This window comes from Barbus barbus (assembly GCF_936440315.1).
Source record: "Barbus barbus genome assembly, chromosome: 1".
NCBI classification, from domain to species: Eukaryota; Metazoa; Chordata; class Actinopteri; order Cypriniformes; family Cyprinidae; genus Barbus; species Barbus barbus.
This window is the reverse complement of record NC_136729.1, coordinates 35,882,287-35,899,149: the sequence shown is the minus strand read 5'-3', so window position 1 is coordinate 35,899,149 and position 16,863 is coordinate 35,882,287. Positions and strand designations below refer to the sequence as shown.

The 16,863-nt window shown below is 43.1% G+C and overlaps 1 protein-coding gene across 1 annotated transcript in view; it reads left to right on the top strand.

The window, feature by feature from the left end:
- LOC306871044 (B-cell scaffold protein with ankyrin repeats-like) overlaps window positions 1-7,975 on the top strand; it is a 170,796-nt gene extending 162,821 nt beyond the window's left edge. The window contains exons 10-16 of the mRNA XM_079418714.1: window positions 2,040-2,102; window positions 2,249-2,430; window positions 5,705-5,768; window positions 6,132-6,161; window positions 6,522-6,601; window positions 6,720-6,754; window positions 6,980-7,975. Of these exons, the coding sequence (XP_079274840.1) occupies window positions 2,040-2,102; window positions 2,249-2,430; window positions 5,705-5,768; window positions 6,132-6,161; window positions 6,522-6,601; window positions 6,720-6,752 (452 nt within the window). The 3' untranslated portion in view covers window positions 6,753-6,754; window positions 6,980-7,975. The remainder of the gene's footprint in view (window positions 1-2,039; window positions 2,103-2,248; window positions 2,431-5,704; window positions 5,769-6,131; window positions 6,162-6,521; window positions 6,602-6,719; window positions 6,755-6,979) is intronic.
- The last annotated feature ends 8,888 nt before the right edge of the window (window positions 7,976-16,863 follow it).

The window sequence follows — 16,863 nt, the reverse complement described above, 5'->3', positions numbered from 1 at the left end:
ATCGAGTTCGATACTTTTTAGGCACCGACCGAATTGCCTCGATACCACCGAGTATCGAAAAACGTCTTGTCGTTCGGTACCAAATAAAACATTTCATAAGGCTATTTTAAGAATAAATTCAAACTAAGTTGTTTTTATGCATTCAAATAATTAGACATACTACACCAGAATTTAATAACAATAAAACATATGGTGAAAGAAAATAAAACACCCACTTATGAAAGTGGATGAAGATTTAAAATTCAATTAACCACAACAGTCTTTATATAAGTCTTTAACAACCTAAAAATGATAATTCTGTCTGAGCTATGTGTTTTAAAATGAACACCAACTAATGTAAACGTAGCCTAACAGATGTGTAAACTGAAAACAATTTGAACTTTATTAAAATTATTTATTTATTTATTGTGTTGGATATATTTTGTTCCTTTGTGCATTGGCTCAGGAGATGAGGCTTTGAGTCTGTATAAATATCAACAAGCTAAAAAAAATAGTTTTTTGAGATAATGTAATCTTATTAAAACTGATTTCATAAAACTGGTATCGAAAAAAGTATCGTTCAGGAACCGGTATCAAACTCAAGGTATCGGTATCGGTATCGAACATTTTTGAACGATACCCAGCCCTACCCTTGTCTTCATCCTGGTTTGTGTGTGTCATCATCGAATGCAAGATTCAGAATGCAGAAGTAATGGATATAACTGACACGACACATTCCCTGCTTTTAATATCTGAAGAATTAATGCAACAGGACACAGCTGATCACTTAGAAAGACCTGTGAGGCAACTGTTCCAATACTTATGCTCACATCAGATAGGATGAAACTCTAAAAGTACTGAACTTCTTAGCTGGTAAAACATCTATGTGTTGAATCACCCAATAATAAAATGTGACATTCTGTAGTCTCGTATTCATCTTTTAATCATATTTGTAACTATAATGCATATTTGTAATATAATGTCTTGACTCCACAGCCAAAAGAGCGATTTTGTCTTTACTCTTCCAATACTTTTGGAGGGCACTGTATGTACACACGCACACACACACATACACATACACATACACACACACACACACACACACACACACACACACACACACACACACACACAAACATCAGTTAGACTACTATGACAGCATCTGCAACCAATCAGAGCAGCTTAAGGGGCCAAGAAGGGCCAACATTGCGAATTACACGTTTTCCATCTCTCTTATTTCAAAACATGAAAATACAAAGAGAAAGAAAGCAAGGTTTTTCCATTAATTTCTACAGAGGGTCTGCACTGATCAGATTTCTTTGTCTGTTCAAGGAGACTGAAAACCAGTCTAGAGGAGGGGCTAGTGTGTGTTGTATCTTTGGACTCAAAACTACAGCAACTTGGACTTCACAAGTGTAACAAAACCCATGATAAATGAAAATTACAGCATAATTGATTTTCTCAGGGGATGACGACAGAACGAACGAGGATTCCCAAGAATGCAGCATTGCCGCATAAAATTCCACATGATTGCAGCTAGTTTTGAAATCTTTGTCAGATCAAACGCTGGGACATTATGGTGCTCTTTATGAGTATGTTATAAGTAATGTCTTAAATGATGACCAAAAGAGAAGGTTCTCTAACAGAGGATTAGATTTAATTCTAACCCACGACAGTGGGAAATGCTGACACAGTGCTCTGCAGAACATATGCAGCACATCATTTAAAGCAGGATCAGTTTCATCACCGAATGCATCCTTCCCTTAAATTCTATTTGCTTGCTTTCACTGATCTCTGTGGGCTTTGCATCTCATTCAATTGACTATTTAGCCCTCACTGGGACTGTTTCTTGTTTATCTGGAAGCATCTGCTTATTATCCAGTATTGTCATGCCTCATATCATGAAATAAACTGTTAATGTTTTTGAATATATGCCTCCACCTAGTGGACTCTCCAGGATAATGCAAACTACTTCTCAGATGTGTGTGGTGTACTGCTGCAGTGTAGAAGTAATAACTAGAACTCTAATCATGATGTGTTGTATTTATGTGGATTTTTAGTTTTCCAGAAGAAAAAGTCACAAGGAGATGCTGAAACATTGTACTCTTTTCCCACAAGACAGGGTGAGATTTGTCTGTCTGAAAATTGAATAGTTTTATATGCACCATGAAGTTATGAGTCTGCTCTCATCTTTAAATAAAAATAATAATAAAAAATGTTAAATCATACAGCTGACATTTTAACTGCTTTCTGGTCTCCATGGTGACAGCAAGGCCGAGGGACAGCATCTCAACCACTTATGACACCTTTGTGCCCAGTCAGCCACCAGGACTGGACGAGCTGATAAAACTTCAGCAGGAGGTGAAGATAGGCTCTCTGAGTATAGATGATGCTCTGGATCGATTCAATGACTGGCAGAGGCTTCAGAAGGGAATGGATAGCGTCCAGCAGGTAATGGACATGGTTGACCCTTTAGAATTCCTTTAGTATGTTAATAGAATGCTAATACTAATAGAATACGAATGGTTTGTATCACGATTTTAGAGTCACGGTTTCGCTACGGTTCGGTATGTTTAGGGAAAAACTATACTGTCAAATATGAATAATCTATCTAACTACAAGCAACAGCACAAATAAATACAATAGAGTAAAGATACAAATAAAATAAACTGTGATTTTCAGTTTTTTGGGGGGTTTTTAGGTATAAAAATTGAATAAAGTAATCAAATGTAAAACAGCATTGCATATTTGACTGTATAAATTAAAGATTCGTCTTTATTAAAGTTTCAAAAGCGATTCAGTCAAGAGCAGTGAGTGATTTCTTTGTTGTTGCTGTTTGATTAATATATATATATTTTGCATTTATATAGCGCTTTATTGTGTATTGCTGTACACCCAAAGCGCTTTACAATCATGTGGGGGGGGGGGGGGGGGGGGGGTCTCTCCTCTACCACCACCAGTGTTCAGCATCCACTTGGATATTAAGAAAGTGCTGTCACTTTAAGAGAATGCACTGATCCAGTGCACTGATACTGTACGTTCAGCCGACTATGTCTGCTATAGCATACTTACCAAGAGGGCATTTTGACATAATTTTTGTGAGTTTGTCCATTCAAACACAATAATTCAGTAGGAGAGCTTAATATTTGCGCGCATTCTGAGGCGCGGGTTGGCGCGCTTCTGATGAGCGCACGCACAAATCTTCTCACCGCGTGCGCGAGCTCCTCTGGCTCTTAAATGTTTAAACTGGCAAAGCTTACATGAGTTTAGTTTAAACACAGATATCAACGTGTGCTGTTCAGGTCTCACCTGTGCGCGCGCACGCTACCAGCACCCGGGTGATGACTGAATAAATGCTCATATTCCAGCATACGGCACTCGTATTGAACAAAAGTGAATGGTTTGTCCACTTTTTTTTTTTTCATCGCTGTTGTTGTAATGTACTGGGAAGCCAGAATGCGCATCCATCAACAGAAGCATCCGTTAGCCGAACCCTGGTTTTTTTAACATGTTATTTATAACAAACCATAATGCAAATAAGTTGTCAGATTTAAGTTGAACCGCGGTCCTGGGGCGTGTCGGACCGTGTGTGGAGAACCGTACGGTTTGATTTTTTTCCGCGAACCATTCCACCCCTAGTATGTACACTTGCAGTATACTTACCTGAGAAAGTAGCTGGTAGGTCAGGTTTAGGTTTAAGTTTAAGTTCTAGGGTTAGTAGCTATTATTACCCAGTTAAAGTAGTAAGAACATAGTATGCTGCTGTATTATAGACGCTTTCAATCTTAATTCTTGATTTAAGATTTGAAAAAGTTCTGTTTTCTAAGTGCAATTGATATAGGCTGTATCCGAAATCGCCCCCATACCCTCATTCACTATTCCCTACATTAGTCCACTCATATAGTTCACTTGAAGGAGTGAATGAAAACGAGTGAGTGAATTCGGACACTAAGTGCACCGGAAGGACTGCCGCTTTTGCATAGTTTGCTTCCTGTTAAATAATAATTTGATACGGGCAGCTCCAATAGTAAGATCGAAGGATTTATCTAGAACTCAGTCACGGAAATTATGTATAAACCCTAATAGTCAATTTACAATTAATTTGTACCTGTGTTGTATTACGCCGTGGACGAGCGCTTCTAAAATTAATGGATGGATGATTCAGCTGTGGGCGCCATCTTCTGGTGAGACGCGGGAATTCATTCGGCGTGTGACTCTCTCAGTGCATTCTGGGGATTCTCTAGCCGTTGAGTGTACATCGCTTGTACGCTCGTTTTTGCGGTGCATTGTGGGATTGAATGAGTGCACTCGAGAACATCCACTATGGTTTCGAACACCACTTAAAATGGCTGTCCAAGTGGTTGTCCAGGGGGCGATTTCGGATACAGCCCTAGACTTGGTCGGCATAGCTGGGAACGCCCACAAAAACGTCATGTCCGTTTATGCCGTGGGGGAAAACAAACCCTTCAAATTAATGTGCGGAGACCTTGTTAGGCGCTTGATCTTTACTTTTTGTTATGATTTAGATAGATTTTTGTTTGGTGCAATGCCGAAAAGTTGCTGTGTGGCAAGTTTTTTTTTTACCATAGTAACCATGTTTTTTTGGTTGTAACCACAGTTAATTCTAGTAAGGGATATTTTCATGTAATTTTATATCTTTTTTTTTATTTTACGATGTGTATTTGTAAAATTGATTAGGCTATACTGTACATTTAGCACACACCACATAATGCGGTGGATTTCAAGGCACTTCAGTAGAACTTTAATGTTACCTATGTTTTGTCAATGTTAAAATTGTTTAATATATCAATAAAAAGTATGACAATCTTTTACTCTAGTCTTTATCACTTTATGAAAATTAAGCAAAACAAAACGACAAATGTTTACTTTCACAAGCTGTCAAGTATTGGCTTGTAATAAGCTGTCTCTTGCCTGGAGACTCAATCAGGTAACAAAAAGTGTCGGGAAACGACATCTCTAGTCATTCCGTTGGGTCGTTTGGCCAGTCACAGATACCGTACGGACAGTCCGACTCAATACGGATCAGTTTTTTGACGTATCTTGCTCTGTCGAGCGTCAGAAATTATTTTATGTAGACCATTCTGTGTCAACACCATGCTTTTCCAATGAGGGGGAAAGGATAATTTTCCCCTACGCCGACTCTGCCCACACAGCTATGACGTGACCCAGCAGGCACCAGATGTCTATGTAACGTCAGGTTGACGTTGGACATGACGTCAGACAGACGTTGCATTTTGGTTGAAAATGAAAATCGGGTTGACGTCAATATTTGACGTTGACTTAACGTTGGATTTTGGTTACACAACCTAAAAACAACAAAATCTCAACATCAGTTGACGTCGGTATTGTACATCAATTTAACATTGACATTAGATGTTGAATCTACATTGAATTTTGGTCACCCAACGTCGCAACCGAAATTCAACCAAATATCAACGTCTTATGACATTGTGTGCCTGCTGGGGACACCGACCAAGTCATTGATTAATAAACAGATAGGGTAGATTTCTGAGTTAGCACCAGGACTGTACCATTTCTGTTTATGAAGCAGTCAATCCCTATGCACATTTGAAAAAAAATTGTTTTTAAATAGAATAGTTCATTATTTTTACCTTACACAACCAATAAATCAATTTTTGATTCCTCATGACATGAAATCTAAAAAGTGCATATTAAAACCTGTTTAACAAATTGCTTTCCCCAGGAGAAAATACAACAGCTGAGGGCTAGTATCATCAGCAACAGAGAGGATGATGAGAGTGTCTATGGTAGGTTGATTGCTAGTATATAGTATATGATCAGTAAACATATTTTAGATAAATCATTCATTAATATGTGTATGCAAATATTTCAAGTGAAAATCAAAGGCCCCATTTTCAAGTGTTTTTTTTTTTTTTTTGGTTGCACATGCATCAAAACTCTTTTTATAAAAAAAGCTGCTTGTGTTGTTCATTTTGCAAAATCACTTTGCACTCAGTCCCTATCAGTTGAGAAAACATCTCACAGATCAGTGAGATTCCTTAATGTAAAGATTACAGTGAGAATATGAGAAAAAGTAAAAGAAAGTGACATTGGGAGAGCTAGACAAAATGCGTGTGTGTGAGCTAACAAGCATTGTTTCTCTCCATCAGATAAAATCAGCATCATTCATCACACATCAAGTAAGTAAGAAATTCCCTGCTATGAAAGTAAGAAATTTTACTTGTTGCAGTTACATTTTCTCTGTAGCTGTCTCCTGCTTATCTGTGGCAATGAAGCTTTTGTGTCTCAGGGAAACTGTTAGACCTGTTGGCTTATACACAAGGGCTTTCGTCTCTTTGTCTGGAAAACTGTGTAACATGGAAGACTTTGAGATACAATAGTACCTTCTATATGTCTGTACTAGACCATCCTATACTCCTTTACAGTGTTTTTGCAATTTATGAGATCACATCTAGAGTCCACCACCAATCACTAAGCTCTGTCTACTGATAATAACAGTGTCAAATACTTTTGTGAATTTTTATTTATTTCTGTTGTAGCTGCATCTGCAAATGAGTGTCGAAGAGCGAGCCAGCAAGCGGACACTGAGTTCTACAGTAAACCTATAAAAGGACAGAATGTGAGCTTTCGTTTTGTACATGCATTTGCCTTTTCTCAAGAATACTATAATATTTTGTTTCTAGCAAATGTTTTTACCCATTCAGTTGTCATATTTATCATCTGTTCTTTTTTAATAGTTAAATTTCTTCAGGAAGGCAGACAAACAGTAAGAGTAGGTATTAACAAACAAACCATTTCATATTTACGTTTAAATTAATAATAATAATAATAATATGCAAAATGTGAATAATTAGCTCTTTTGTAAGTTTAATTAATGAATAAAAGAAACATAAGATAAATTAATAAAAAATATGCATCTGTAATGCAGTTTCATACAAATTGCAAGAAAATTTTAACTGCTGTGACCTTTATTGATTACATTTTCATCTTCTTTCAGTCATCCTGATTGTGAAAGCACTGATCTGTCAAAGAAATACACTTAACAGGACCTGATACAATAAAGTGTACATTAATATCAACAATTTCGTGGCAATTCATAACTATTTTACATGCTAAATTGTGGCTAATTTGTATGAATTTTTTATGATCCCATCTGTACACATTCATATGATCTGCTGATGGTTTAGGTGTGGGGTTAGTGGTGGACCTTCAAGATTATTTTTTTCTAAAAATCATACATTTTCGTACAAATCACATTGTGTGAATTCATACGAAATTGGCTAAAATAGTGAAGTTTTCTCATTACATCAGGTTGGTTAATATCCAGTGTCAGATCAGTAATAAATAATTATGAATTTTTATTAATATTCCACTAGGGTAATACTTTAGAATAGGGAATACTATTCAGTATTAACTAGTTGCTTATTAGTATGAATGTTGCTAACATTTTGGATGTTTATTTGTACTTACAAAGAATATATGAATGCATTATTTTGCATGACCATATTCTAGATCCCTTAACCCTGCAACTACCTTACCTACTATCCATACCGTGGAAGTCGTGGCCTAATGGTTAGAGAGTTGGACTCGTAATCCAAAGGTTGCGGGTTCGAGTCTCAGGCCGGCAGGGATTGTAGGTGGGGGGAATGAATGTCCAGCGCTCTCTCCACCCTCAATACCATGACTGAGGTGCCCTTGAGCAAGTCACCGAACCCCCAACTGCTCCGCGGGCTAAAAAAACTAATACTTTCAGCTAATAGTGAATATGTGTTCCCTAATCTAAAGTGTTAACTCCACTAATGATTATTTCATTATCCCACTATTTATTCTTTTTAACTGACTGCTCAAGATTGTGTTATGCATTTTTATACAGAGATTTGTCTCCTTTTTGTATCCTTCACTGCCACTATTTATCAAAAATCATTTAGACAATATATTGACAATTTCTTAACAATGTTGCCAATAAAGAAAATTCAACCTGATCATTTAACATAATTTGATGAGAATGTCTTTCTAATGTTTTCTGATTAATGGTTTTAAAGATATTGTTACATTTGCATGTTCTGATCTTGCTATATAATTATCATCATTATTATTATTATTAAGCAAATGTACTGCAAGAAACCAGTGGAACCCAGTGGGGAATCTAAAAACCTGTATGCATTTCTTATAAAACCATGCCAGTCTTGGCTGTGAAATGTTCACAAGGGGGTGCTGTTCTTCTAAGCATGGTAATCAGTTTTCTGGCTCAGATATCTCATGTTGTATTGATGGGCATTTTGATAGACAAAAACAAAGCCACTGCACAACCCATTGTCCCTGTGGACCTCTCAGTACTATACGGATCGCTGATTGAAAGTAAGGACACAAACAAACGTCTGGGATAAAGCATCTACAGAAGAGTGAGGTCTTCCCACATGCTGCTTCAGTGTCAGGGGACGTGGCTCTAATGTAGCTCTGCGATTCAAGGAGAAACACCGGGAGCAGCGCAGCACTCTGCCTAACAACCCTAGCAGCTGGACACATTTGCATTATCAATCATGCTCTTTGTGAATAATATGTATTAAAGCCTTGCCACTCCATAGTGCTTAGATAAGCCAGATTTGCCTCTAGAAATGATTCGGCTCCTACAGTCATGGTGGCATTTGTGTTGTGTGTTTGCCTGTCACCTGCTGCTCTGGGAAAGAGATAGGGCTGATCCAGGGCTGGATCGAGCTTCAACATTCGCTCTTCAACTCTGAGAGCATTCCATACAAGGTAAAAGAAGTCCCACCAGCCTGTATGATGTTGTGTCATGTTAGATCTCGGACAGTTAACTTGCAAGATAATTATTGGTGAGCAGCATCTAACCACTGTGAGTTGTCGAAATAAATATGATTATTGATATCGCTAGTCCTTGGCCTCTTATGGAAATTCACATCATGAGCTCTCTCAAGCTTAAGCTGGAAGAGGGATGATAAATCCAATACAAAGGATTAAGTTTTCCCTAAAGTATAGCGCTTTATCAGGGGGAGTGAAGGGCAGGATTAGGATTCGAATGCACCAACAATGCTCTCATAATACCACAAACTGATAGAGATCAAACCCAGCTGAGGCTCACACTCAATGGCAAAGCCAGTGAGAAACCCAGACTGGGGTTTCTCAGACCTCTGCCATTTATCAGCCATTTCCTTTTATGTTTTGTGATTTGATGTGATTAACTAATCTTTCCAGATGTGTTCGGTAAAAAGCAACTTCTTAGAGTCAACGTAAAATTGCAGCTCCTGCAGTTCACATAACAGATGCACTCAAGTCCACTGAAACACAATTGCGCACAAAAATTCACTTTAGTCCCTGTCCCTGTGATTAATATCCAGAATTATACACAACTGCTTCCCCTTTGCAACCTAACAGAAATCAGGCAATTTCACAGTCAGTGGTATTCTTTCATCCCATAATCCCCCTGCATGTGTACAGTATATGTGACCCTCCACAGACAAGGGCCAAGGCCGCTGTTTGGGCACCTCCAGTTTGTAAGAAGAGCTTTGATTTAGAATTTGATTTTGGCCTGGATAGAACCAAGCCATTGAACTGAGTAAACCACAGCTCCTCATTCTGCCTTCATCTCCCCAGCATCAAGAGCATGTGCTGGGGAGATTAAACACTAAAGCAAGTGTTTGATAGGAAATGTAATGCATTGATATGACTTGCAGGGAAATATATTTCCAGAGTTAAACAAATGAGTCACAAATGTGTAGTACACAAATGCTCACAGTCTTATTAGTGTAAATGGTACTCTCCATTAACATGTTGCTAATGGTTTGTCCTCTTATTGCTGAGTGTTTGTACTGCTAAGAACAATGCATGGAGTGATTGCTAATCAGCATACACAAGAGCCAGGTGTCCTCTTGAGTGTGTTAGCCCCAACTGCTCCTTAACAGATGTTTAACATGGAATTTCACTGAAGTACTGGCAGGAGAAAATCATCAAGTATGAGGCACTGACCTACCCTTTCACTTGTCATTCTAATGCAATGCATAAGACATACTTGATATTTCCAAACTCCCACAATGGGCAAGTTATAATAGGCAAGTTATCAACTGCCTGAATTGTTGTTATGTAATAGATCTACAAATCAGCATCAATCAAACCTAAAGAAGAAGAAATCATATTCCTGTGTCTGGAATGGTTTAGAGAGGTACTGGGAAACCTGAATGTTCAAACACATCTGAGCATCAATTATACCTTCTGGAGACAGTAGATTATATCAGATCTATAGCAGATATATATAAAGGTAGCAGTTTTAATTTGATTATGGACAATAGTACCATAATTACATCTACTCATGCTCGTAACTTTGGTGTGATTTCTGATCTGACATTAGATTTCACATATTAAGAGTATCACAAAATGTGCATTCTGTAGGCCTTTCCTCACACTGTCTGATGTTGAAAGACTTATTGAAGCATTTGTTACTTCCAAGATTGATTATTATAATGCACTATTTGTTGGTCTACCTCTTAAATCTTTCAAATTTCTGCAATATATCCAGTATTAAGCATCACGTGTTCTCACTTACTCTCCATGTAATCATCATATCACAGGCGTGAGGCGTTCTTTATAGTCTGCATTGGCTTCCTGTTCAGTTGTGTATTGATTTTAAAACTTAAAATTTTACTTAAAAAGCTGTGCATGGAATGGCCCCTTTTTACATCTCTGACTTAGTTACCCTTTACCTGCCTTCGCGTTCTCTTTGTTTTGCTGATTCTTTTACTTTTTAGCATCCTTCTTGATGATTCAAATCTTATGAGTGAGAACGCTTTCTCTGTTGTTGTACCTAGGTTATGGAATGCACTTCCTTTTACTGTTAGAAATGTTCCCATGTTAGACTATTTTAAGTTGTTGTTAAAAACCCATCTTTTTTAAAATTGCCTACATAGATTGAGAGGATTAGTATTTTATTGTATTAGTTAGCTGTACTGTAATGTTTTTTATTGATTTATTGTTTTGTACTGCTACAGAATTTTTATATTTTATTTGTAACTCTGTAGCACTTTGGGTTCAAGAAAAGCATATTATTAATACAATGTATTACAACTAATAGTACTACTGCTACTACTACTACAGTATCTATGTTTAAATTTACAGGCTAAAACAGCAGGAAAGTAGTTGCAAAAAGTCTGTTGTGATTTAATCCCTTTTCCCTGGGTGCTCCAGCAGGGCTTTTAATCTCTGCCTGTGCTTCCTTTTGTTAACCTGTTGCAGTCACAACAGAAGTAGCGACTGTCCTTCAGTAAGTCTCTATCAAGCACTTACTAAAATGTCATCACCCCCCCTGGTGGAATGTTTCAATCATCCACATGCTCTCTCGCCCTGGTTCTGTTGTTTTGGTGCTCCTTTCCAGAGCTACCCCATTCCCTGAAGGGCAAAACAACATCTGGTGCAAGGGCAAAGGTACACAGGACAGCGCGGCTCCTGCTGACCCCTTGCCTGTCTGATCAGGGGCCAAAAGAGACCCCTGGAGTGTGGCTGTACCCTTGAGTCTGTGGCTGAAAGCCCCTGTGCTGGAGCTTTGGGTAGATTAGCAGCACTGTTCCCCACTGTAGAGCTTTTGTGTAGCAGCACCCAGGCGAGGCCAAGCTGTCCGAGGCCACAGGGATGCACTAATTCCACCGTAGGTCAGCAGCTCTGCATTTTCAAGCAGCTCCTGAAAGGTCACTTCCGCTGACGAGGAGCTAGAAGACTAGATGATTTGTGTCCCATATAACAAAGATGGCTCACAGATTGAATCAAAGGCTACGATGATGTGAACAGGGATTGCTAAAGGCTTTATCTTTTATTTGCGCTATACTTCTTCTCAGAGGAAGACATCTTTTTACATATTTACGTATTTTGTTTTTTTATTTGTATCATTTAATAATAATAATTAAAAAAAAACAATCATGGCCACCAAAATATTAATTATATTTAAATTAGCTGATTCGCTCATTACTGATTTTATTTGCACTCAATCTTGTAAATTGAGCTGGTATACTATACAGACTATACTATACTACACAAAGAGCTATGGTATATCAAAAAAATCTATAAACTTTTTGTTAGGGAAAAAGCAACTTTGCTACCTCAATATGTTGCCTCAAATATGATGGGGAACTTTTGAAGCCAGACATTTCACTTATGAAAGTTATAACAGAAACTGAAACGTGCTTGATGCACAAAAGCAAACGTCAATGGTTTTCACACATCAATCACACGCTTGAGTTTCCATTCATCATATTTAATGTGCGTAAGATTAAGATGGGGCTAAGGAATACAGATTACGAAATAAAGATTTTTTTCTTCAGAAATGCAGTCAAGTAAAAGGACAAGCAGTCAATTTAAACTGTACTTCAGTAAGGCAAGGCAAGGCAAGGCAAGTGTATTTATATAGCACATTACATACACAGTGTTAATTCAAAGTGCTTTACATAAAAGGAAGTGAAATAGTCATTAAAAATAATAATAATCACAACAATAAAAACAAACTGCAGCTGTCTAATGGTCTTCTTGGGAAGGCCGGTGAAAAGACCATTACAATAACCCTGCTGGTGATAAAGGCATGAACAAGTTTCTCCAAGTCTTGACTGGAAGCAAAACATCTAATTCTTGCAATTTTTTTGAGATGATAGTATGCTGATTTAGTTACTGCTTTGACATGACTACTAAATCTAAGGTCTGTCTCCAGAATCACCCCAAGTTCCCTTCCAGGAACTTCGAGCTACGTCCGAAGACGCTATGGGAACGCCATCAGCGTAACCGACGCGCTGAATATTATTTACAACAGTCTAATGGATGGGCGAGGCGTCACTGGCGGGGTGACGTCACGACCAGGAAGTATATAAGCACGTGCGGCAGAGCCGGCGTCAGCTTTTTGTCATTCAGCAAGCGCTCTGTGTGTTGTCAGTCTGATTCTCTGTCTTGTGAGTCCTATTTGGTGTTGATTGTCTCAGAAACAAAGGAGAAGATGCCTAAGTTAGGCAAAGACGAGGGCGATCCCAGATCGCGTTTCAGGTGGTGTGTTGGTCCTTGCCCTCGTTGCATCACGAGTGGACACACACACACAACCTGTGCGTGGTCTGCTTGCGGCATCGGCTCTTGAGGGAGCCGATTGCCTGCACTGTGACCGGCTCCCCACGTGGTGTTGGCCCCGCTGCTGCCGAGGCAGAGCGGCGGCTGCACGCGTGGGGCTCGCAGGCTGATCTGGCTGGCGAGAGTCAGACGGGCATGTCCCTATCTCCTCCCGTATTCGCCAGATCTGGCGCCCCGTCTCTCGGTGCGGAAGCGGTTCTCTTTCCCCAGAGACGAGGGCTCGACGATTCATCTCTCTTCCTCCGAGGAGGTTGATGAGACGAGCGTTGACGAGGTTTTCGCCGCCTCCGCCGCTCCAATGTATAGCGAGCTCTCCAAGCGCGCCGTCGGTCCCGCTTTTGCAAAATCAGAGCGGTGGCTGCGCTCGCGCGGCTCGCATATGGATCATCAGATCCAGCGCCCGCTCTCTGTGCTCGGAAGCGGTTCTCTTCCCCCAGAGAGAGGGCTCAACGCCCCGCTTGTCTTCCTACCGAGGAGGTGGATGAGAAAGACGGTGATGAGCGTTGTAAACTCTAGTGTTGCACAAGCAAATAAAGCCAGCCCCACTCTGCCGAGGCAGAGCGGCGGCTGCGCTCGTTGGGCTCGTAGAAAAAAAAAGGCTGATCTGGCTGGCGGGCATATAGAAGAGAAGAGAAAACAAACTATCTTCTCCCGTATCCACCAGATCTGGCGCCCCGTCTCGCGGTTCGGAAGCGGTACTCTTCCCCCCGAGACGAGGGCTTGACGCTGCATCCTCCGAGGAGGTTGATGTGACGAGCGTTGATGAGGTTTCGCCGACTCTCTCGCCCCAGTGTGAGGAGCCACAAGAGCCTTCAGTTTCCCCCGATCTCCACCGAGGTGTTGAGATCGCGGGTGGAATCTTTGAGGGCAGATGGTATGCGCGCTCTCGAAATTCAGGTGGCTGCTGGGCGGGCACAGCCTCCTCCGCATACCAGCTCCTCGCGCAACAGGTCCTGACGGGCGAGCCCCAGGACCGCGGAGGGCGACCCCTACTGGGGTGGAGCGGCTTACACCGCGGCACACGGTGACCGTTTCCCCTCGGTGCTCTCCAGGGATTTGTCTGTCAACCCTGCAGTTCCAGGGCACAGCAGGTCCCAGCGAGTGTTGCTCTCAGGTTCTTCCGCCTGTGATTTCAGCGGGCCTGAGAAACTCGCCTCAGCCACCAGATTACGCGTCTCCTGTCGGTGCGCCGCAGTGAGGCAGCGGTCTGGCCGCTTTTCTGACACCAGAGGTCAGTCTCGAGAGACTGATTCCCTTAGTAGCTCGTTGGACAGCGAGCTGCCGAATGTGTCTCTCTGGTTCGTTCAGATGTCCTGACGGGCGAGCCCCAGGACTACGGAGGACGACCCCTACTGGGGTGGAGCGGCTTACACCGCGGCACACGGTGACCGTTTCCCCTCGGTGCTCTCCAGGGATTTGTCTGTCAACCCTGCAGTTCCAGGGCACAGCAGGTCCCAGCGAGTGTTGCTCTCAGGTTCTTCCGCCTGTGATTTCAGCGGGCCTGAGAAACTCGCCTCAGCCACCAGATTACGCGTCTCCTGTCGGTGCGCCGCAGTGAGGCAGCGGTCTGGCCGCTTTTCTGACACCAGAGGTCAGTCTCGAGAGACTGATTCCCTTAGTAGCTCGTTGGACAGCGAGCTGCCGAATGTGTCTCTCTGGTTCGTTCAGATGTCCTGACGGGCGAGCCCCAGGACTACGGAGGACGACCCCTACTGGGGTGGAGCGTCTTACACCGCGGCTCACGGTGACCGTCTCCCCTCGGTGCCCTCCGGGGATTTGTCTGCCAACCCTGCAGTTCCAGGGCACAGCAGGTCCCAGCGAGCGTTATTCTCAGGTTCTACCGCCTGTGACTTCAGCGGGCCTGAGGAACTTGCCTCAGCCGCCAGATTACGCGTCTCCGCCCCGAGCAGGCTTTGGTCCTGGAACAGGAAGTCAACAATTTGCTGAAAAGGGAAGCCATAGAGTTGGTTCCACCTCACGAAGTGCACACCGGCTTCTACAGCCGATACTTCATTGTTCCGAAGAGGGACGGAGGGCTGAGGCCCATACTGGACTTGCGTCTCTTGAACCTCTCAGTCAGACCACTGAAGTTCAAGATGCTGACGAGATGTCGTTCTTGCCCACATGAAAGATTTGGGGTTAAGACTAAACGCCAAAAAGAGTGTGCTTTCTCCAGCTCAGAGAACCACTTATCTAGGCGTGGTGTGGGATTCGACCACGATGCAGGCTCATTTGACCCCTGCTCGGATCGAGTCGATCCTCATGGCAGTCAGGAGAGTGCGAGAAGGCCAGCCATTCACTGTCAGCAGTTTCAGAGGCTGCTTGGGCTCATGGCAGCTGCGTCCAGCGTGATTCCTTCTGGCCTGCTGTACATGAGGCCCCTACAGTGGTGGCTCAAGACCAGGGGGGTCTCCCTGAGGGGAAACTCGCTCCGCGCTGTCAAGGTGTCACGGCGCTGCATCCGTGCCTTAGACATGTGGAGGAAACCCTGGTTCTTGTCCCAGGGCCCGGTGCTGGGAGCTCCTTGTCGCCGCGTCTCGCTAGCGACGGACGCTTCCCTCACCGGTTGGGGTGCGGTCATGAGTGGCCACCCTGCCCGCGGTCTGTGGAGCGGTCGCCACCTGACGTGGCATATCAACTGGCTAGAGATCCTAGCTGTGTTCCGTGCTCTCAAGCACTTCCTCCCAGACCTGAGAGATCGCCACGTGCTGGTCCGCACCGACAGCACGGCAGTGGTCTCTTACATCAACCACCAAGGAGGTCTGCGGCCGCGCCCCTTGTACAAGCTGGCACACCAGATCCTTGTGTGTTCCCAGGGCAAGCTCCTATCTTTGAGAGCTGTGCACATTCCTGGGTATCTCAACGTCGGAGCAGACGTCCTGTCGAGACAGGGGCCGAGGCCCGGGGAATGGATGCTTCACCCCCAGGTGGTGAAGCAGATTTGGAAGGTTTTTGGCCAAGCACAGGTGGACCTCTTTGCGACTCGAGAGTCGGCGCAATGTCCCATTTGGTTCTCTCTAGCTCCTCCAGCGCCTCTGGGACTGGATGCTATGGTACAGACCTGGCCGAGGCTTCGTCTGTACGCCTTCCCCCCGATCGCTCTGCTCCCGGGAGTTTGACGCGGTCAGCCTACTGTTAGTAGCACCGTTCTGGCCGGGCCGAGTATGGTTCTCGGATCTGATTTCCCTCCTCGACGGCACCCCGTGGCCGGTACCGATCAGGAGCGATCTCCTCTCACAGGCCGGGGGCACCTTCCGGTCTGTCAACCGAGGTTGTCGAGACCATCCTCCAATCCAGAGCTCCCTCTACGAGGAAACTGTATGCCTTGAAGTGGAAACTCTTCACTTCATGGTGCGGGGACCGCCAGCTCGACCCAGTCAACTGCCCGATCCGCGCAGTTCTGGAGTTCCTGCAGGCCCGCTTCTCCGCAGGGTTAACCCACTCCACTATTAAGGTCTACATGGCAGCTATCTCATCGTACCACGCCCTTATCGGTGGCCAGTCAGTGGGCAGACACCCCCTGGTTACACGTTTCCTCCACGGTGCGCTGAGGCTGAGGCCGCCTGTACGACCCCGTGTCCCCACGTGGGACCTGGCTGTGGTACTAGAGGCCCTGGGCAGAGCACCCTTCGAGCCTCTCGGGGAGATAACTGATAGACTCCTCACGATCAAGACCGTCTTTCTGCTGGCTATCACCTCTCTGAGGAGGGTGAGTGACTTCCAGGCCCTATCTGTGGCCCCTTCGCATATCAACTTTGCACCCGGTTCGGCGAA